Genomic DNA, 22,698 nt, shown 5'->3' on the forward strand with positions numbered 1-22,698 from the left:
AGTGTTTCCAGTTTCAGAGATTTTTGTAGTTCGTTCCAGTCATTGGCAGCAGAGAACTGGAAGGAGAGACGGCCAAAGGAGGAATTGGCTTTGGGGGTGACCAGAGAGATATACCTACTGGAGCGCGTGCTACAGGTGGGTGCTGCTATGGTGACCAGTGAACTGAGATAAGGGGGGACTTTACCTAGCAGGGTCTTGCAGATGACCTGGAGCCAGTGGGTTTGGCGACGAGTATGAAGCGAGGGCCAGCCAATGAGAGCGTACAGGTCGCAGTGGTGGGTAGTATATGGGGCTTTGGTGACAAAATGATGGCACTGTGATAGACTGCATCCAGTTTATTGAGTAGGGTATTGGAGGCTATTTTGTAAGTGACATCGCCGAAGTCGAGGATCGGTAGGATGGTCAGTTTTACGAGGGTATGTTTGGCAGCATGAGTGAAGGATGCTTTGTTGCAAAATAGGAAGCCAATTCTAGATTTAACTTTGGATTGGAGATGTTTGATGTGAGTCTGGAAGGAGAGGTTACAGTCTAACCAGACACCTAGGTATTTGTAGTAGTCCACATATTCTAAGTCAGAACCGTCCAGAGTAGTGATGCTGGACGGGCGGGCAGGTGCAGGCAGCGATCGATTGAAGAGCATGCATTTAGTTTTACTTGTATTTAAAAGCAGTTGGAGGCCACGGAAGGAGAGTTGTATGGCATTGAAGCTCGTCTGGAGGGTTGTTAACACAGTGTCCAAAGAAGGGCCAGAAGTATACAGAATGGTGTCGTCTGCGTAGAGGTGGATCAGAGACTCACCAGCAGCAAGAGCGACATCATTGATGTATACAGAGAAAAGAGTTGGCCCAAGAATTGAACCCTGTGGCACCCCCATAGAGACTACCAGAGGCCCGGACAACAGGCCATCCGATTTTACACATTGAACTCTATCAGAGAAGTAGTTGGTGAACCAGGCGAGGCAATCATTTGAGAAACCAAGGCTATTGAGTCTGCCGATGAGGATGTGGTGATTGACAGAGTCGAAAGCCTTGGCCAGGTCAATGAATACGGCAGCACAGTATTGTTTCTTATTGATGGCGGTTACGATATCTTTTAGGACCTTGAGTGTGGCTGAGGTGCACCCATGACCAGCTCTGAAACCAGATTGCATAGCGGAGAAGGTGCGGTGGGATTCAAAATGGTCGGTAATCTGTTTGTTGAATTGGCTTTCGAAGACCTTAGAAAGGCAGGGTAGGATAGATATAGGTCTGTAGCAGTTTGGGTCAAGAGTGTCCCCTCCTTTGAAGAGGGGGATGACAGCAGCTGCTTTCCAATCTTTTGGAATCTCAGACGACACGAAAGAGAGGTTGAACAGGCTAGTAATAGGGGTTGTAACAATTTCGGCAAATGATTTTAGAAAGAAAGGGTCCAGATTGTCTAGCCCGGCTGATTTGTAGGGGTCTAGATTTTGCAGCTCTTTCAGAACATCAGCTGACTGGATTTGGGAGAAGGAGAAATGGGGAAGGCTTAGGCGAGTAGCTGTGGGGGGTGCAGTGCTGTTGACCGCGGTAGGGGTAGCCAGGTGTAAAGCATGGCCAGCCGTAGAAAAATGCTTATTGAAATTCTCGCTTATAGTAGATTTATCGGAGGTGACAGAGTTTCCTATCCTCAGTGCAGTGGGCAGCTGGGAGGAGGTGTTGTTATTCTCCATAGACTTTACAGTGTCCCAGAACTTTCTTGAGTTTGTGTTGCAGGAAGCAAATTTCTGCTTGAAAAAGCTAGCCTTGGCTTTTCTAACTGCCTGTGTATATTGGTTTCTAACTTCCCTAAAAAGTTGCATATCACAGGGGCTGTTCGATGCTAATGCAGAACGCCACAGGATGTTTTTGTGTTGGTTAAGGGCAGTCAGGTCTGGAGAGAACCAAGGGCTATATCTGTTCCTGGTTCTACATTTCTTGAATGGGGCATGCTTATTTAAGATGGTGAGGAAGGCTTTTTTTTAAATAACCAGGCATCCTCTACTAACGGGATGAGGTCAATATCCTTCCAGGATACCCGGGCAAGGTCGATTAGAAAGGCTTGCTCGCTGAAATGTTTCAGGGAGCGTTTGACAGTGATGAGTGGGGGTCGTTTGACAGCTGACCCATTACGGATGCAGGCAACTCTGACTCTCACAAAGACACAGCGGTTGGAACCAAAAATCTCAAATTTGGACTCATCAGACAAAAGGACAGATTTCCACCGGTCTAATGTCCATTGCTCCTGTTTCTTGGCACAAGCAAGTCTCTTCTTCTTATTTAGTAGTGGTTTCTTTGCAGCAATTCGACCATGAAGGCCTGATTCACACAGTCTCCTCTGAACAGTTGATGTTGAGATGTGTCTGTAACTTGAACTCTGTGAAGCATTTATTTGGGCTGCGATTTCTGAGGTGCAGTTAACTCTAATGAACTTATCCTCTGCAGTAGATGTAACTCTGTCACGGTTGTCGTAGGAATGAGCGGACCAAAGTGCAGCATGTGTGTCGTGCCACATTTTATTTATACTGTGAAACTATGCAATACATAAATATACTGAATGACAAAAAAACAACAAACCATGACGCAGAGGTGAAACATACACTACTCACAATTAATCTCCCACAAACCCAGGTGGAAAAAAACCCTACTTAAGTATGATCTCCAATTAGAGACAACGAGGACCAGCTGCCTCTAATTGGAGATCATCCCAAACAAAACCAACATAGATATACAAAACCAGAACATGAACATAGAAATACAAAACACACCCTGACCTACTCTACCATAGAAAATAACATCTTACTATGGTCAGGACGTGACAGTACCCCCCCCCCCCCCCCCCAAAGGTGCGGACTCCGACCGCACCTAAACAAAACAACAACAAAATCCCCCCCCCCAAAAAAAAAGGGGAGGGTAGGGTGGGTAACTACTGTCTATGGCGGCTCTGGTGCAGTACACATCACCTTCTTATCCTGCAGATCCTCCAACAGAGGAGGCAGCTCTGGTTCGCGGCGTAACCCCCGCTCCGCCCGCTGATCCCTCTGCTTCTGTGCCACCAGACCGTGGATCATCGCCGGAGGTTCTGGGCTGCAGGCCGCCGCTGGAGGTTCTGGGCCGCAGGCCGCCGCTGGAGGTTTTGGGCCGCAGGCCGCCGCTGGAGGTACCGGGTCGCAGGCCGTCTCAGGAGGTTCCGGACCGCAGGCCGTCTGAGGAGGTTCCGGACCGCAGGCCGGTCTGAGGAGGTTCCGGACCGTAGGCCGTCTCAGGAGGTTCCGGACTGGGAACTGTCGCCGGAAGCTCTGGACTGGGAACTGTCGCCGGAAGCTCTGGACTGGGAATGCGCACTGGAGGCCTGATGCGTGGGACCGGTACAGGTGGCACCGGGCTGATGACACGCACCTCAGGGCGAGTGTGGAAAGGAGGCACAGGACGTACTGTACTGAGGAGGCACACTGGAGGCCTGATGCGTGGGACCGGTACAGGTGGAACCGGGTTGATGACACGCACCTCAGGGCGAGTGCGGGGAGCAGGCACAGGTCGTACCAGGCTGAATAGACTAACTGGAGGCCGGGTACGTGGGGCAGGCACAGGATATACTGGACCGTGGAGGCGCACTGGAGATCTTGAGCGTAGAGCTGGCGCAACCCGGTCTGGTTGGATGCTCAACCTAGCTCGACAAATGCAGGGCGCGGGCACAGATCGCACTGGCCTATGAATGCGCACTGGTGACACAGTGCGCATCACCGCATAACACGGTGCTTGCTTCGTCACTCGCTCCCCATGGTAAGCATGGGGAGTTGGCTCAGGTCTCCACCCTGACTCTGCCAATCTCTTGTGGGCTGCCTCTTGTGCTTCCGTCGTTGCCGTGAATGTTCCTCGTAACGTTGCCGTTCCTCCCTCGCTGTCTCCACCTGCTTCCATGGCAGGGTCTTGTCCCCTGCCATTACCTCCTCCCATGTCCAGGACGTCCTCCACTCTCTCCTTTCCCTGGCCCAGGATCCCTGCTCCTCCTGGGCACGCTGCTTGGTCCTTTTGTGGTGGGAGATTCTGTCACGGTTGCCGTAGGAATGAGAGGACCAAAGTGCAGCGTGTGTGTTGTTCCACATTTTATTTATACTGTGAAACTATGCAATACATAAATAAACTGAATGACAAAAAAACAACAAACCGTGACTCAGAGGTGAAACATACACTACTCAAAATGAATCTCCCACAAACCCAGGTGGCAAAAACCCCTACTTAAGTATGATCTCCAATTAGAGACAGCGAGGACCAGCTGCCTCTAATTGGAGATCATCCCAAACAAAACATCATAGAAATACAAAACTAGAACATGAACATAGAAATACAAAATATAGAAAAACACCCCCTGTCACGCCCTGACCTACTCTACCATAGAAAATAACATCTTACTATGGTCAGGACATGACACTCTGGGTCTTCCTTTCCTGTGCCGGTCCTCATGAGAGCCAGTTTGCTTATTTGAGCTGTTCTTGCCATAATGTGAACTTGGCCTTTTACCAAATAGGGCTATCTTCTAATACCACCGCTACCTTGTCACAACACAACTGATTGGCTCAAACGCATTAAGAAGGAAAGAAATTCCACAAATTAACTTATAACAAGGCACACCTGTTAATTGAAATGCATTCCAGGTGACTACATCATGAAACTGGTTGAGAGAACGCCAACAGTGTACAAAGCTGTCATCAAGGCAAAGGGTGGCTATATTGAAGAATCTCAAATATAAAATATATTTTGATTTGCTGAACACTTTTTTGGTTACTACGTCATTGTCTATGTCTTCACTATGTAAACCTCCGACTTCAACTGTATTTCATAGTTTTGATGTCTTCACTATTATTCTAGAATGTAGAAAATTGTAAAAAATAAAAATAAAAAAAAACCCTTGAATGAGTCGGTGTGTCCAAACTTTTGACTGGTACTGTATACATTTTTAATTCATTTGAATTCAGGCTGAAAAACAACAATGTGGAGTAAGTCAAGTGATATGAATACTTGCTGAAGCCATTGTACATACAACTAATACAACTTGAAACGTGATAACAGTGTTACACTTTGTGTAACTCATTGACTGTAATAAGATATAAAACACACTCATGAATATGGTTGATTTGATTTTAATGGCTATTATACAGTTTTTCCAAAGAAAAAAGAAACATTGAAACAAGCGGCAAAAACAAACCCCACTTCCAAACCAAAACTACAATAAAGAGCATAAACACGACGTATATTGCTAGTACATTGTACCCAACAGGTATTCAGTGGGAGATAATAAAAGTAACTGATACGTAAGACATAAAAGTATCTTCTTCGTCAATACATGAGGGCACCTAGGAATGAAACCCAAAGAAGGAAGGGGTAATATTTATCCTAATAGGAGCTTTAGCATTGTCTGATAAGTCGGATAAAGCGGTTGATGGTGAGATATCGTCTTCGGGTAAAATTTTTGGTCTGGGTTTTGGGAGACACCTTACAATACATCAAATAAGAGAAGCATAATCCATTCTATTAAATGCCCATTGATTTCAGATGATATCGAAGGGAAACAATAATGAAACTATAATACTAACATTTCAAATATAGAGTTTCTATTGGTTTCAAGTAAGAGGCAAAATAATATTCATACGCAATTTAAGTGTGAAGCAAGCAAACTTATTGACAAATATCTTATTTACAATATCATCCTTGAACATTGTATTTACATAAGAGTTCATTGAATGAAAGTGTTCTATGTTCATGTTTATTTGTGAGTTGAAAAACACGAGGGAGTTTAATGCACAATGCAAATTTTCTTTTTAAAAAGTGCAATTCCTTTTCGTAAAGTACAAAAATATATATCCATATTTTGTATATATATGTAGAAATGTTGTTCATTGAAACTGCACATGTTGCTTTTTCAAAGAGCCCGAAAACCAGTGACTAAAAATGTATGCTTATAGTTGACAAGCAGCAAATTCTTTCGGAATATAAATTATTTTACAGTACTCGATACAAAATCGGAAAATACCTCAATTCACCAAAGAGAAAGCTATATCAAAGGTGTTTTATGTGGGTAACATTAGATTTACTGGGCAGAACTCCATTCTAGCATGGGCAAGCACATTTAAACAGTTGTCACATAGTTTGGTTTCATACACAATATACTGTATCTCAAAAAACTATTTTCAAAAAGACTAATTAAGTGTAAGGAATAAGAATTGTAAAAAGTAGCACTTTCATAAAATATTTAAGATGAGAACAAAAGGTGGGTGGAACTGATTCCAGGCCACACAATCCCCAATACTTCAGGCTTTAAATACAAGAACACAAATACACACGGTAGAGAAGCTGGCGCATACATGTATATGTTCGTATGTGAATGTGTAAATATGTACGTATGTGAGCGTTGCCTGAAGGATAGCAGTGCTGCTGATGCAACATGTCCTGTACATCCTCAAAAAAAAGAGAAAACATTTGAATTAAGCAAGCTGATTGATTGAAAAAAAGTCAATAGTGGTATACTGGTGTCCATTGTTTCCAGTGGCTTTGTAATACCTTAAAGTGTACCGAGATTCCGTGGCACTAGCAAGAGTTACACCTGCTACTGTCATTTCATGAAAACAATCACTTCTCTTTCCCCTATATATTCAAGTAACACTATATAGCTATATTCGTACATTTTAAATAGCTTATACCAAAATAAAATCCTTGAACAGCTTCAGAGATCTGACTGTGGGCTCTAAAGTCAGTTGTGAGGTGTCTTCCATGGACTTTCGTTCTTATCTTCTGTAGGCTGTACAACAATGAGTATTCATACTTTTATCCAGTTCATTTTATAAAGATCATATATTATTATAATAACGTCCATTTCTATCATATCAGTAACCGGAAGATGTCTTTTTCATTCTATGAAAACCTCTTGTCTTTGTCTCCCACAAACATCTTACAATTTGGTGAATTTCGTTTCCTTAACAAGAGGCGCAGTGCATTCTGTATCCACCCTCTTGCATTAAGTCTCTAGTTCCAACCACACACTGTCTAGCGCACGCATCTTCAGGATCCATTGGGAAGTTGTGTCTGTCTGTGTGTCTCTGCGTTAGTGTGTTGGGGGTTCATGGCGTTGTCCTGTGGGCCTCCCAGCTGAGCCTGCAGGTCCTTGACCACCCTCTCCAGGCTCTGCCGCGCCTCCCTCTCCTGCTGTAGCTCCCCTCTCAGCTGCTCTCGGTCCGCCTCCGCCTGCTGCAGCTGAACCTGCAGCTCCTCAATCTGGAAAGGAAGGTACACATCAGTCAGGAAGCACATGCAGTGACTCAACTATTCTTGATTAGGTAGTGTGTGTGTGTGTGTGTGTGATTCTTTCTGTATGATAACCTATGTGTGCAGGCTATATCAGAAGGATCTTGGTCCTACCTGTGTGGAGTACTTGGCTCGCAGGCGTTCAGCCTCACAGCCTTTGTCGCAGACTCGTGTCTGCCTCTCTCTCTCCAGCTCTCTTTTCAGATGGCCACGGGACTCATCCGCCTCCCTCATCTTCCTGTCCCACTCCATGCGCAGGCGTTCTATCTCTTTCCTCAGGTTGCGCTTGGCCTCGATGGCCTCTCGAAGACGCCCTTTCTTGGACACCCTCACAAAATCCAACTCCTGTGGGTGAAAAAAAAAAAGGTTAATATTCTGTTGTGTCCTGAAGATTGTGTCACAAAAAAACACATTGTACACATGAAGAAACGGTTGAAAATGTTGTGCCAAAAGGCGGCCATTTTGGATCTTGAGTGGGAGGTTTACCTGCTGAAGGCTGCGTTTGGCCTGCAGCGCTGCCCCTAGTTTCTCCTCCTGCTTCACTCTCATCTTAACAATCTCCTGCAGGAACTTCTCCCTGGCCTCCTTGGAGTCAAGACCTCCATACAGGGTCTGTCTCAGTGTGTCCAGCTCTGGGCATGAAGGTGCCCCTGGTAATACCAGCCGGACTGGGCCCTCCAGGGGCCTCATTGTGGTCTGGGGGGTCAGGGTCCAGGACATACTGGAGCAAGCAGATGGAGGGGATGCCAAGGAGGGGACCGATGGTGGGTCTGAAAGACAGAAAAATAAAACAATATGTTTATAGGGTGAAGCCTAAAAAAGTATTGGAACAGCAGTGACATCTGCTGCTGAGTAAAATCTTTTGACTTGAGACTGCCCTGTGTGCTCTGTGCTGCAAAAACCAGCCACTAGATGGCACCCTCTCACAGGGATCAGGCAAACTAACCATAGCCTACTTCCAGTATGGTAAAGACTAATTTCCACAGAAAGTCTTGCTGCCGTATTAGCTCGGGTTAGGTTGCCTGTCCTTGAGTATTGGAGTGTGTCCTAGTGCCCTATTTCTCTTACAGAATGTCTGAACAACAGTGTGTCATACTCACAGTCATCACAGTCATCCACCTCAATCTCCCCATCAGTCTCCATTTCCTCCACACCGTTGGCTGTGTTGATGTGAACAAGTCTGGCCACAGGCTGTGAGTCTCCACACTGTGATGCTGGTCCGGAGCTGATGTGCTGGTCTCCCCTGCCTGGAGCCTGGCTGTGGCCCACTGGGGCCTGCTCCTCTCTCTGGTAGGCCAACGGAGCTGGGGCCACATTGGGCACCACAGACGTGTCCACATTTTTGTGGTTTGATCTGTTATGATAAGAAAATACAAGTTAGTTCAGCAATATACAGTAAGACATCCTAGCAACGGGTTAAAAATGTGGTTATTGGTCATTGTTATATGATAATTCCTTAGGAATGTTACCTCAATGTGTTAAAGGCTGACAGTCCATTACCGTGGTGTGGTGAAAAGGATGAGAGAAACCATGACAGCATGACTGTCTCTGACTCACCTCTCATTGTGACTGGTAGACTTCTGCCTCTCAGCAGGTGTACTTCTGGGGGACCAGGGGCGGAAGGCTGACGGCCTCTGTTTCAGCTGGACCGGTTTCAGATCCTGGAAACAGATAGGATTCTTACATTATAATACAGTTATGAAACAGGGAATTCAAAAAACATCCTTGGAAAGGTACAGTGAAATCATATCGCATAATGTAGACTGGTTTGTAAAGAGACTATTGACAACGTAATTAACTGACTGAATTACAGGGCTCATATGTATAAGGTAAGGCAACGAGGACTCTCTGTATAGGATGGCCCTGACCCTTAACCTTACAGCAAATCACATGTATCCCAATCAAGAGAGAACATGAGCAGCAAACCTTGTTCCCTGACTTTGATAGAGATTGTAGCCAATCGGGTTGCTTCTCTTTGTCGGCAGATGGAGAGTGCATTTTCTCCAGTTTGAACTTCTTGGCTGGAACTGGGCTGTGCGGCTATAGAGAGAAGAGAAAGAGATACGGAAGAGACTATTAATGATCACCGTCTTCATCTACCGGAGTAGTCTGTAACACACTTGTACTGCACAAGTCGTAGATAGATAGTTTAAATATCTTTACGCAACGTCCCCTTCAGAGGTGTTCGATACTGTAATTGGCATCAATCACCTTGAGGTGTATTTCAGAGAAACATCCATGTGTCCAAATAGTCTCATCCATACAAAATCGGCTAGCGGCCCTAATCCAGTGTGTGAGGGGAACGGTAGACGTTTCTATCAGGGTGAGGTCTGTCTGTGAGCTGGGGGCTCTGGGGTTGAGTACGGGAGGCGCCAGCAGGTGCAGTGGAGATACTCTCTGCTCTGTGTGGGAGAGAAGGCTGAGAATAGTGTTTCTGTAACCTGACGGACAACTGGAGTGAAACGTTCTGTCGGTGCCGCTGTACCTCGGCACGGATCGTAGAGTCAATGTTTCCCCCAACTGGCGCCGCTGAGCAAGATTACAGTGGAATTCTTTTGCCGTTTGAGTCATTTAAGCAGGTGCTCTTATCCAGAGCGAGTGTATAGGTTTTCAGATGAAGACAGGACTAGCTAACCTAACATCTCGCTCTCCTTTTTCCTACTGAGCAAAGGGGCTTCACACAGCAGCGGGTTTGGCCATGTAACAGTGATCCAGGAAGTGACAGTGCGTGCAGCTCTTCTGGCTTCAGTGGTGAGTAATCTAGCCACAGGTCTGCACTTGTCAGGATGCGGATAAGTTTACCAAGGCAGTGGGAGAGGCCTGCCCGGACCTGTGAGTTATCTTACTTATCTCACTGCTATGACATTCTCCCTCAAAGAGGCCCTCTTGTCAGTGGATGATTCAGTTGAAATCACGACTGAATATACTGTGGATGTATCGTTTACATTTGAGTCATTTCGCAGATGCTCTTATTCAGAGCGACTTAGAGGAGCATTTAGGGTTAAGTGCCTTGCTCAAAGGGCACATCGGCAGATTTCTCACTTATTCTGCTCGGGGATTCGAACCGGCGACCTTTCAGTTACCGGCCCAACACTATTAACCGCTAGGCTACCTGCCGCCCCATAAAAGTAACACAAAAGTATATAGTAGACAGGCGTGAATGGAAAATATACTCCACTATATCCTTTTGAAGGGTGTATCACTTGACATTGTAATAATGTTGAGGGGAGAAAGATACATTTCCTTTGGTACTGACTGACGCCTTTGGTGTAAATGAACCCTGTCTCACGGTTCTGATTAGCTTAGAAGCAGTGTGTGGTTCTGGCAATGTATCACAAGGGGGAGGTGTCAGTCAGTTAGGTCTCACACTGCACTGCCAGCCTCGGTCGACCGTACGATGGTGCTCAGACTAAAACATGCCACGCAACCTTGTCATTTCTGCTGCGCCTCTGGCCCACAAAGCTACAATCATACAAGGCCCAAGTGCAGAGGGCATGACTGTAGTTGTCTGGACACTCCTCTCATGTCTCCCTCCCTGACTCAAACATCTGTCTCCTCTCTAAGTGTCTAACCACACACACACAAACAGACACACACACAGTTAGGCAGTAGACTGTGAGGTTAGTGCCCGGGACATTTAACCCCGACCTCCAGCTGACTCTACGATGACTCCAACCCTCACCTGCCTCACTCAAGGCCAGAGTTTTTGTAAAAAGCGGAGAGTGGTCGAAACCCGGAGTCTATAATTACTGCCATCGCTGTTGTTTTCCCAACAAAGTCTGTCTGGTACTATTCCTACACTGAGGTTTGCAGCTCCAGGAAAACGTGGAGCCCTAGACATAACAGAGTTAGAAAACAGACCCTCCCAGACACCACAAGGGACCTGCTGGCTAAATCTGACACTGATCTCACAGGAGAGGAGCCACACGGGCTTTACTCAGCACCACATCACAGCCATAACAAGGCCACACAGACACAGCATCAGAGACATAACAGCCTCCTCCTGGATGCACACCACATCCCATGACTGCAATCCTCACTGCAATCCTAGCCCAAACCACCCGACATGGCCCCGCTAAGGATGGAGTGAGTGAGTGAAGGGAGAGAGAGAGAGAAGGAGGGAAAGAGGGAGGTAGAGAAAAAGGGAGGGGGAGACTTCCTCGCAGGAGTTTGCTTTGGCCAGGGCCCCTGTGGGAACGGAGTGGTGAGTGCGAGGGAGGGGGCGGGCTGGGGGGGGGGGGGGAGCGGGACCACAGAGGAAGCACTGAGCTGGAGGAATGTATACTTGAAGGCCAAGTACAGCCTCCTCTTAAAGAGTCCATTCAAGCAATGTCCTTTTCAACTCGCTATTGTAGGACATTTCTTTGAGGAGCCATAAAGGGGGGACCATTTCAAAGTAAACCTGTAGGCTAAACAGGAGCTAACAGTGCAGACATGCTTTGTCTGGAAACGACGGTCCTATAATAGTGTGGTAATACAGTGATAAGCAAATATCCACACGGCAAATCGTCCTAACACCACTATAACTGTCAACAGACACATAAACACCATGTATTCCAAGTGGACTATCTGCATCTTTGCCAATAGATGCCAATTGGAGCGTGATAGAAGATGAGAATGTTGTTTTACTTCATTTGACATGGATCTGATAAGCAATGACTGACTGAGTTTATTGATCCAACTACAGGCCCAATCAACAAATGAGTATTATAGTAAAATGCAAACTGCTGGGTGAGAACTGCAAAATGCTACGGCAACACAAATGTACAGTGCATTCTGAAAGCATTCAGACCCCTTGACTTTTTTCATATTTTATTACGTTACAGCCTTATTCTAAAATGGATGAAATTGTTAAATAACTGAAAGATCACATTTACAGAAGTATTCAGACCCTTTACTCTACTTTGTTGAAGCATCTTTGGCACGATTACAGCCTCAAGTCTTCTTGTGTATGATGCTACAAGCTTGGCACACCTGTATTTGGGGAGTTTCTCCCATTTTTCTCTGCTGATCCTCTCAAGCTCTGTCAGGTTGGATGGGGAGCGTCGCTGCACAGCTATTTTCAGGTCTCTCCAGAGATGTTCGATCGGATTCAGGTCCAGGCTATGGCTGGGCCATTCAAAGACATTCAATAACTTGTCATGAAGCCACTCCTGCGTCGTCTTGGTTGTGTGCTTAGGGTCATTGTCCTGTTGGAAGGTGAACCTTCGCCCCCGTCTGAGGTTCTGAGCCCTCTGGAACAGGTTTTCATCAAGGATCTCTCTGTTCTTTGCTCCGTTCATCTTTTCCTTGATCCTGACTAGTCTCCCAGTCTCTTCCGCTGAAAAACATCCTCACAGCATGATGCTGTCACCACCATGCTTCACCGTAGGGATGGTGCCAGGTTTCCTCCAGATGTGACGCTTGGCACTCAGGCTAAAAAGTTCAATCTTGGTTTTATCAGACCAGAGAATCTTGTTTCTCATGGCCTGAGAGTCCTTTAGGTGCCTTTAGGCAAACTCCAAGCGGGCTGTCATGTGCCTTTTACTGAGGATTTGCTTCCATCTGGCCACTCTACCATAAAGGCCTGATTGGTGGAGTGCTGCAGAGATGGTTGTCCTTCTGGAAGGTTCTCCCATCTCCACAGAGGAACTCTGGAGCTCTGTCAGAGTGACCATTGGGTGCTGCAGAAATGTTTTGGTACCCTTCCCCTGATCTGTGCCTCACACAATCCTCTCTCGGAGCTCTACGGACAATTCCTTCAACCTCATCGTTTGGGTTTTGCTCTGACATGCACTGTCAACTGTGGGACCTTATATAGACAGGTGTGTGCCTTTCCAAATCATACCCAATCAATTGAATTTATCACAGGTGGACTCCAATCAAGTTGTAGAAACATCTCAAGGATGATCAATGGAAACAGGAAGCACCTGAGCTCAAAAGGCTCTGAATAGTTATGTAAATAAGGTCTTTTTTTGCAAAACATTATAAAAAAAAACTGTTTTCGCTTTGTCATTATGGGGTATTGTGCGTAGATTGATGAGGGGAAAAATGTATTTAATACATTTTAGAATAAGGCTGTAATGTAACACAATTTAGAAAAAGTCAAGGGGTCTGAATACTTTCTGAATACACTGTATATCTAGGTTAAATTTAAAGTACAACGTGGGTACGATCAATTTAATTGAATCAGTCCCAGCTGCTCGTTGTTTGAATGTTTCATGTCTGTCACGCTATTGGCTGTGAAAGCAGTGCTAAAACATCTAATCCTTTAGCATTTGCTGAAGCACAAGCTAAAATCTCAAATGGAATGATCTAAAAACAAAACACAGGAGTGCACTTAGAAAAGGCCCAAAAATAGATTCCCCAGCTGAACTTCCCCGGGCTTCCGTCACACAATACCACAGCATGCTGCATGATTGCATGGCATTAAATACACAGCAACAAGACACAACAGTTTCACATTTCAGACTCCTTTCCCCTACTAAACCCCTCACTGTAATCCCTAGATCTGAGTGTGCTTAGAAGGGCTCTGCCTCGCTCAAGGGCACACCAACTGGCAGAGCTCACCCGGGAAACAGCCTTAGTGGGACGTATGAGAGTGGGCAGAGATCTGTATTATAATATCCACATGCTCACGTGTCCACCCTGGAGTCGTTGTCCCAAAGGCGGCAAGGCAGGGGACAAGCTCACGTCTAAAATAAGCCCGTAGAAACGCATTGGGTTTATTTTGGACAGATTTTGGCGAGAGTGGAACCTCTCGCATCGCCCCTTCCTCTCTGGCAGAGAGGTCTGAGGCAGGGCTGGGGTGGGCTGGGATGTCAGGGGGAAAGTCTATAGGCCTCTATTCAGTGCTCATGGTATCTGTGTGTAGGAAGGACAGTCCCATGATTCAGGTTAAGCCTGGTGGTCACCTCCTAAATGACAGCTGGGCTGGGATTAGCTGATTGGTGTCAGGCTTACATGTGCATGCACCACGCCTAAATACAATGCACTATGCTACCAAACCTCTGAGTGTCTAGACTTCCGAATCCTCCTTTACCATTCTCCAATGTCTAGGCTACTTCCCATCCTGATTCACACTGTCTGAGCTAAAGTGTCTAGGCTACTTCCCATCCTGATTCACACTGTCTGAGCTAAAGTGTGTCAGGGTGACACGGCTATGGAAGCGTGACAACAATAGGGGATTCTGGGAGAAGGTAACCTGAGCTGCAACAGCATGGTAACACTGTGACATACGACATGGCCACGCCGTCAACGTGCCATAAAGAACACACAGAAAGGGATAGGGGCTGTCGTGAGAAGAGAACAGCACGGCAGCAAAGCCACCTTGATTTGTTTGTCCTAATTGTCTTTGGGATTTGAGACTCGGATAGGTCTGAGCTGCAGACTGGACAGACCGAGACCTGGTCTGTCCGTTACATATCTGACCTACTGTATCCAACAGCAGCGAGTGTGACACGTACAGCCACGTCGGAGGATGAAAGGTTCTATCATATTCCCCAGCCTTTCCACACTCCCTAAGTGAGCTGCAGTTGACCCATCAACGCTGCCGAGTGTCTAGGTCTATAAACAGAGGAACCAGTCAGACTTCAGTATTTTATTAGGATCCCCATTAGCTGCTGCTTTCGCAGTAGAGAGAACCATTACTCGGACATCCAAATACATTCATATATCACATTTCCATGTAGATCAGGAATGAGCCGGACAAGAGTGGACTCCTCTAATGGTCCCAGGCAGGCAACAGACAGTGTAACTAGGAGGAAGCAAATCCAATTCAGCTCAAATATAGCAACCAAAACAACATCACATGTCTGTACCCGCTTTCTCATTATGGCTAAAACAGCTGGCCTCCTAGATAAAACAGAGGGATTTCACTAAAGGAAGCGGGCTGGTTCATAATTCCATGTGCTGTAGGCCTTATCCAAACATGGCTAAAAATGACACGACAAAGATATCCTCACAGATGACATGTTATTAGTATGAGCATGTTTGGTATGGTTCTGAGTCCCAGATATCTTTGGACATGAAACGCGTTCTGTGAGTGGTATATATTTAGACAGACATAGTGTCAAATTCCCAGAATGCCTGTTCGGAGCAGTCCATATGGACTGTGTCTGTTGCATTGGAAAATTAAACAGTACACTATTGGTTTGATGTGCTAGAACATACAGTGCTGTGCTTGTGTGCAACTGAGAGCACGCGCGTGCGCACACACACACACGTTTATGCTTCTATTCACATTTAGTTCACTTACAATGCAGGAACAGCTGCAGTGCTAACCAGGAAGCCAAAGGGGATGCTGGTTGGTTAATGAGAGGAAGAAAGATGACCAACCCTTTATGACATTAATTTATAATACGCCATTAAGGCTCTCATAGGGCAAAAATGCACACAGTCAATGCAGACCTACTGAAAACGATGCATTGATGTTAGGATTGTGTTAGGATTCAACCCATACTATACACGAACAACGATTTCTTAAAGCGCTACTGGCACATTTACACCTACTTTGCAGATGATTATAATATCATTCCAATATATCAAATTGTATGTTATGCATATGATTAGCCGTCCAGATTAGTGAGCTCTTCTACCTATGACAATAATGCACATTCAGTCATAGAAATATCTTTTCCATTGGTGATAATAATTCCACCCAGTTCCAGCGAGGAACTAGGCCAAATTATGCACATAGAGAACCCATCATCCCTCCCATCCCCTAACGTGTCCTGCCTGAGAACCTGAATTTCCACAGATTAGTCAATCTGGCCATTCGACATGAAAGACTGCAATAAGCACACTGCACACTGTAGCAGCAATAAGCACACTGCCACCATCATGAGACAGTAAATCCAGTGTTGGACTGCCTACATTTGAATCCCACAGATTAGTAGTAATATCAACACGATTAAAATATCACTGGATAACCAATCAAAAACGCATCTTTTATTTTTTTACCAATGGGTAAAATAAATACTCCTCTAAGAAAAAGAATGGCCCAAACCTCATGTCTCTATCATAATCAGTTCAAAAGTTATTGGTGCTTTTACCCTTGTAGGATGTCCAAAACTAGGGTGAATTAATTACATCTGGTCAAAAATCGGGAAAATAGCATTGCGTCAACTAGGCTGGATACTATGCGAAGATTAAGATTAAGGCTAATTGACCGTTGAACTCGTCATCTTTCTTCTCGAATCCGGAGGACATGAAACATGACATGTAGTATTTTCACATTTTAGGATACGCTTTTCATATTAATGCCAAATCTTTTCTTTTTCCGAAGATTTCTCACAGAAACAAGCGTATCTCTGTGTTAATTATAATAATATGTTCACTCGACTTTTTGCGACCCGCGGAAACAACTTTGCAGGCGACCGCCACAACATGTCAAATCCTCGAAAGTCGCTGCGAGAAAGCGGTCGCCACTCTGTCAACAGAACTCGCCGCTTATTATGGGATGCATTAGCTTACGAAATCAAACCTCTTGGATATAATGTTTAATGATATGTTAGAGAAAGACCCCACCGAACGATTCAGAACACGAAGAATCATATTTGTCTTGGTAAAATGTATTTTAAAACATAAGGATGAGAAATTTCACCACCGAAGCGTGTTTTCACCCACTCTGCACCTACTGACTAACCTCTCCGCAACCCAAATAGTTACTGCTCCAAATACACAGACCATTATATCACATACCAGGTACCAGGCAATTCCATTAGGGAGTTAGAACTCTACCAAACAGAGAGGCTACAGTGGTTACACACTACAGTACAGAGTTTCAAGTGGAGGGCTGGATGATTGATGATAGGGAGACTGCTACTTAGTGGGGATTGGCCCTCTGTTGTCTGAGTGATTGACAGGCCAAATGGACAGGCACAGAGTTAAGTGTGATAGTGGCACCCCTGTCTGACATCATCTGGCTGTTGGACTGAGGTGATGGGTTCTGCACTCACTCAAAATGAACTGAAACTCACTCTGACGACAAGGGACGGAGACGTTACATTGCGAGTGTCGAGTATGCCTCTTGTATTGAATTTGTCTTGCCGAATTCATCACTCTTGTGTCTAGTCCCCGCTGTGAATGTTATGTGCGGACAAAGAGTCAACATGGGAAGCAACCTGCTTCCCAGAATCCATTGTGTCTGAAAAAGTCTGAAGGATTGCTTGTGCCCTACCCTCAGTCTCTATTTATCCTGCCATAATCTGGCTGTCTCCCCACCCAGCCGCCCATCGATCAGTCTGGTCTAGAGAGTAGACTCCAGAGCACTCTGCACAGATATCTCCTGGAATTGGCCAACTGGCTGCTGGTGCAATCTATTAGATGTCCAAAATGTGCTATGCCATTTTATAGTGAATCATCGCTGTTACTGTCATCTAGCAAGTAGCTGTAATTCATCAAATGCCTGGATTAGAATTGGCCAACAAATGAAATCAACAAAATACAAATAGTAAACAGCGGTGAAACATGCGTTAGAGAAGGTAGAGAGAACAGTACTGGGGCAGCTGACTTGAGGTTTGGCCTGAGCTGGTAAGCTGAGCCCCATGACCACATGGTCCCTGGCAGGCCAATGGGGAGCTGGGCAGGTGGCAGGTTTATTTGGGAGGATGAAAAAGGGGATGAATGCCAGAGAGAGGTTAAGAGGTATGAGGGGATGGGACAGGACGGGATATGGGGCAGAGGAGGTCATAAAAAACATGTAAGAGGGTGGGGTGAAGTTAGCGTCACTGCTCAGTGTCCCATATGATGTCATTTCACTGACACAGTGTCTGCACTGGGAACTGGGTTTGAGGTAATTGGCTGAACCAAGGTGATAAATCTTATTGTAATGTATAAAAGCCATTCAGGCTGTTCTGTTCCAGTGTAGGCTCCCCAACGGGTCCAAATACATGATATGCACTCTAGTGATGATGGAAAGGAAAAATAGTTACATATCGGTTCATTATTTATGACGATATGTATCGTATCGACAATATCACAATATTATTTTTGCGCTAGTTGGCTGTACCTGCACCAAAACTCCAGTATTTTCCCTTCATAGCTTGTTCTCCATTGTCTTTTTAAATAATGAGCCAATTTGTTTTCAGCACTTTTATTTCCACGACTGATCAAAACTCGTTTTCTCATGACTCTTGTCTCTCTGCAGCAGACATATGGTGAGCATTATGTTAGGAACATCGAATCGCAATAAAATAACAGTATTAAAACGCAATACATATAGAATCGTGATAATCACAATACATGTCGTATCAGCCCAGAAGTATCGTGACAACATACTTTTGTGAGGCGCGTGGCAATTCCCTGCCCTAATGCACTCCAATGAGTTCTTAGTCTCTAATGTTGTGACTTTAGAAGATGGGGCTGTATTTGTGTGATTGGCGACAGAGATGTGAGGGGGGACTTGGAAAACAGGATCGGAATTGCTTAATTATTTTGCGCTTTGAGTGTAACCTCTTAATCATTGTTTCCAGAAAACAAACACAAGTGTGGAAGGGGTGCTAATGGTCCCATGCAGAATGACAGGAAACATTCTAAATGTGAAGGTCTCCACTTAGAGAACTAAGGAGCCCCAGCATGTGGCTGTGAGGCTGAGTGCCAGGAAAAAAATTCTACTCCAAAATCACTGGGTTTATACGTGTGTGTGTGTGTGTGTGTGTGTGTGTGTGTGTGTGTGTGTGTGTGTGTGTGTGTGTGTGTGTGTGTGTGTGTGTGTGTGTGTGTGTGTGTGTCTGTGTGTGTGTGCGTGTGTGTGTGCGTGCATGTGTGCGCGTGTGTGTGTGTGTGTGTGCGCACGCGTGTGTGTGTGTGTGCATGTGTGTGTGTGCTACCAAGTAATTGCTGACCAATTTTCCAAAATACATGAAGGTTTCTAGTCTGTGTATGTCCTCCTCATTTATGCTCCACTTGCAGGATGACTTAAACGTAATAGGACGAACGCAGTGCTTCTTTGTGTGTATAGTAACATTCGACAGAGATCAAATAGCATTTCACTTGTTTCCACTTGCTCAAGGAATTGTCTCGGAGGGAAATAGGGGACAAAAACACCCACAACATCCGTTCCTCAGATGGCACATTCCATACTTAAACATTTGGCTCGTCTCCCTCCTCCCCCCATTAACAGGAAGGCAAGATCTGCTTACAAGAAATGTGGGTGAGAGGGCCTGGTCTCGGAGCCTCCATAAAATAAATACGAGTGTTCTAAAATGGAAGGCTGGTGGGGGGATTGGATGGACCACAGCATCGCTCAGTTCATAGTAACGCTTCGTCTGCTTCATGACCCTGAAAATACTTGGACATTTCTTTTTCCTGGATCATTTTATTACACTCTTCTGAATCTGGGGCCAGTGTTTTTCTCCATAGCAACCACAAAACAGTGGAGCACAGCTAAACTCTGAGTTAACAAACAGAACTCGACAAAAATCCCCATTTTCAACGCCAGGGTTTTCCCCAAACGGAGCAGAGCAGCAAACACTCCCAGACCATGAATGAAGACAGCTTTAAAACGGAGACTGTATGATTGCAGAAACAATGAACAGAGACGCATGTTGAAATCAACACATGCGCATAGGTACACTGGTACATACTGTATATGAGATGGGGGTGGGAGGGAGGGGGGGGGTAAATGTCGTCATATTGTTCCTGTGAGCCCCAGGTGCGTGATGTGGTGCAGTCTGTATTCCTGCCAACAGCACTGAACAGTAGGTCGGGGAGGGTCGGGGCCGGAGCCAGCAGCTGGTCACTACAGCTGACCCTAGGGAACCTGGTCACTCAGACAGGCTAGCTGGAGCTTAGAGCTGTCCGGTCGGGCCTGGCCAGCAAGAGAACAGATAGACAGGCCAGTACAGTCACAGCGTTATATAAATGTCTCCTGTCTCTCAGCTCAGCCCTGAGCCGTAAGGACACAGGCGCTTTGTGGCCTAATGCTGCCTGCAACCCAGCATGGGGATTACAGGCAACCAGCTAGGCAAGGCACAGGCCTGAGGAGAGGCCACGGTGTAAGTATGTCATCCCTACACGGCCTCCCCGGGTCCTGGCCCCAAACTCTCTAGCAGCAAATCCACTCTGACCTCGTGGCTGAGCTCTGACCAGTGACCATTGACAGCTGCCAAGCGCCTGCAAACTCTATCACCACACAGCTACTACAGCTCTCACTGGTGTTAAGTACAAGGTAGAGGGAGAGAGACTGCTTGGTTTATTCTGTCGGTGATTTCTAAAAACACCCAGTTTACAATTTATTTGATCGAAAAAATATATCTTTTTTTGTTTTTACTGCAAATTTAAATCTATCTTTTTGAATCTCTTAAGCCCTATTCGTTAAGCGCCCTGAATAGGAGGCGTTTTTGAAAACCGCTGTAAAAGACCGGAGAGTTTCTGTGCTGTCAGTATAGTGTTCCTCTCACTAGCCATGAATCATACTCATCATTTAGCAAGCCAGCCAGCCAGCAGAGAATTTAGTGCGCTGAATGCTGATTGAAGAGCAGTCAGCCTCCTTGTTCTTCTTGTCTTGACTGGTTAAGGCTGTTCCCAATGACAACAGGACAGGTCTACTACACTGTAACCCAAGACTGTAGTATGCTAGGCTGGGATTTTCAGCTGCTGCCCGGGCCGTAGGAGCAGCTGTGAGGCAGTTCATCTATTGTGTGGAGTGTGGGTCACTCACTTTTTTAGACTTTACAACACATAGTATCAAACTAAATTATACTTTATTTGTTGCATGTAAGGCCATTGCGAAAGGGCATGATAAGCTTTCTCTGTCTGTCTGTCTGTCTGTCTGTCTGTCTGTCTGTCTGTCTGTCTGTCTGTCTGTCTGTCTGTCTGTCTGTCTGTCTGTCTGTCTGTCTGTCTGTCTGTCTGTCTGTCTGTCTGTCTGTCTGCCTGCCTGCCTGCCTGCCTGCCTGCCTGCCTGCCTGCCTGCCTGCCTGCCTGCCTGCCTGCCTGCCTGCCTGCCTGCCTGCCTGCCTGTCTGTCTAGTAGCGAGCAGAGAGTAGTATGCCACAGGGAGGGGAGGCCCAGCACAGGAACTCAATAATAACTTTCAGCAGTCTAGCCAAGAGGCTGGAGGCCCAGACTGCGGCTGTTCCCTCTTGCTCCTCTCCCTCCCTCCGCTGGACCCCACGCTCCTCCCTTCCACCCCCCTCCTCCTGGCCTGTGTCTGCTCCACAGGACTGATGCATTCTGCAGACAGGCCAGCGCTCTTAAAGAGACACAGGACACATTTTTCTCCCCTGATTCACTGCAGTGGATACACCCACTAACTCAGAGCAGAGCCCATTATTTCCAGCCTCTTTTCTTTTCTCTCAAGCTTTTGCTTGGAACTCAAGAGATCTCAACAAGACACAGAAAGTGAGGGAGAAACACAGACTGAAATATGTTAAGAGGCTCTAAGTGGATCTCAGGCAGAATTATTTCACTGCAGCAGCTTGTGAGAGACCCTTTGATGCTTTTCTTTCAAAAGAAGGAGAAGGGTTTGTCGAGTGCAATCAACGGTCTTGGCCATGAAAGTGTATTTGATGCCATTATTATGATAATCATTAGGGACAATCCAATAAACTTCATCAGACAGACCTCAAAGAGAAACTGCTGCCACCCTGGGGTTGGCTATAAGAGGTAGCTCGGCCCTCTCGTGAATCAACACAGACTACATTACTGCTGCCGGCAATACAGGAAGAGCAGAATGTATCTCGTATTAAATGCAGTTACAGTCCACCATACAAAGTTTCACTCTGTAATAGAGGTCTTTTCGGGTCAAAATGTTGGACCCGAAGACAATCAGACCCGCACCCGAACGGACCCGATCATTTAAAAAAAGGGGGGACCCGGACCTGAGAACAATCAGACCTGAACCCGAATTGACCCAATGACAACCAGACCTAGACCAGACCCGATTGTGCCCGAGTGACAAAAAATGATGTTTATCAGTTATCAGCTCTTCTGGTTAACAAATAGATCTTTATATGTTGGCTAGGCCTTCTATACGTTATTAGCGTAAAATGAATATGCTCTAGGCTATGCAGAGCTGTGGTTGGGTCCATTCGGGTCCACTCGGGTCTATCAGCTGATGACAATCAAACAGGACCCAACCCGGGCCCAGGGAAAAGTTGGACCCTGCTCGGGTCCCAGGTCTTGTCTCGGATAGACCCGTGAAGACCTCTACTATGCATCCAAAGTGATGTGGTGAATATCTGGTTACCACAGACCTGGTAGGAAATGCATCACCGCAGTACGGACAGAAGACACACCCCACTCATCAAACACAACCCTATGCCTACCTCAAATAGGCATGGTAGAACTTCGGTTTGAATGAGTTCAAAATGAACCACATCAGTTTTATAAGCTCACTGTGTCAACCAGAGCACTACATGTGTTGTATAAACAGTGTGACTGTGGAGTGCTGTATGTGGAGCTGTAAACGATCAAACAT

At 45.9% G+C, this 22,698-nt stretch overlaps 1 protein-coding gene across 1 annotated transcript in view; it reads right to left on the reverse strand.

The window, feature by feature from the left end:
• Positions 1–5,121: 5,121 nt before the first annotated feature.
• skib (SKI proto-oncogene b) overlaps positions 5,122–22,698 on the reverse strand; it is a 36,485-nt gene continuing 18,908 nt past the window's right edge. Inside the window, exons 2-7 of the mRNA XM_014166256.3 lie at positions 9,222–9,335; positions 8,853–8,956; positions 8,396–8,649; positions 7,782–8,065; positions 7,410–7,640; positions 5,122–7,265 (exon numbers count right to left, since the gene is read on the reverse strand). Of these exons, the coding sequence (XP_014021731.2) occupies positions 7,053–7,265; positions 7,410–7,640; positions 7,782–8,065; positions 8,396–8,649; positions 8,853–8,956; positions 9,222–9,335 (1,200 nt within the window). The 3' untranslated portion in view covers positions 5,122–7,052. The remainder of the gene's footprint in view (positions 7,266–7,409; positions 7,641–7,781; positions 8,066–8,395; positions 8,650–8,852; positions 8,957–9,221; positions 9,336–22,698) is intronic.

Source organism: Salmo salar, chromosome 22 (genome assembly GCF_965601325.2).
Source record: "Salmo salar chromosome 22, fSalSal1, whole genome shotgun sequence".
Taxonomy (NCBI): domain Eukaryota; kingdom Metazoa; phylum Chordata; class Actinopteri; order Salmoniformes; family Salmonidae; genus Salmo; species Salmo salar.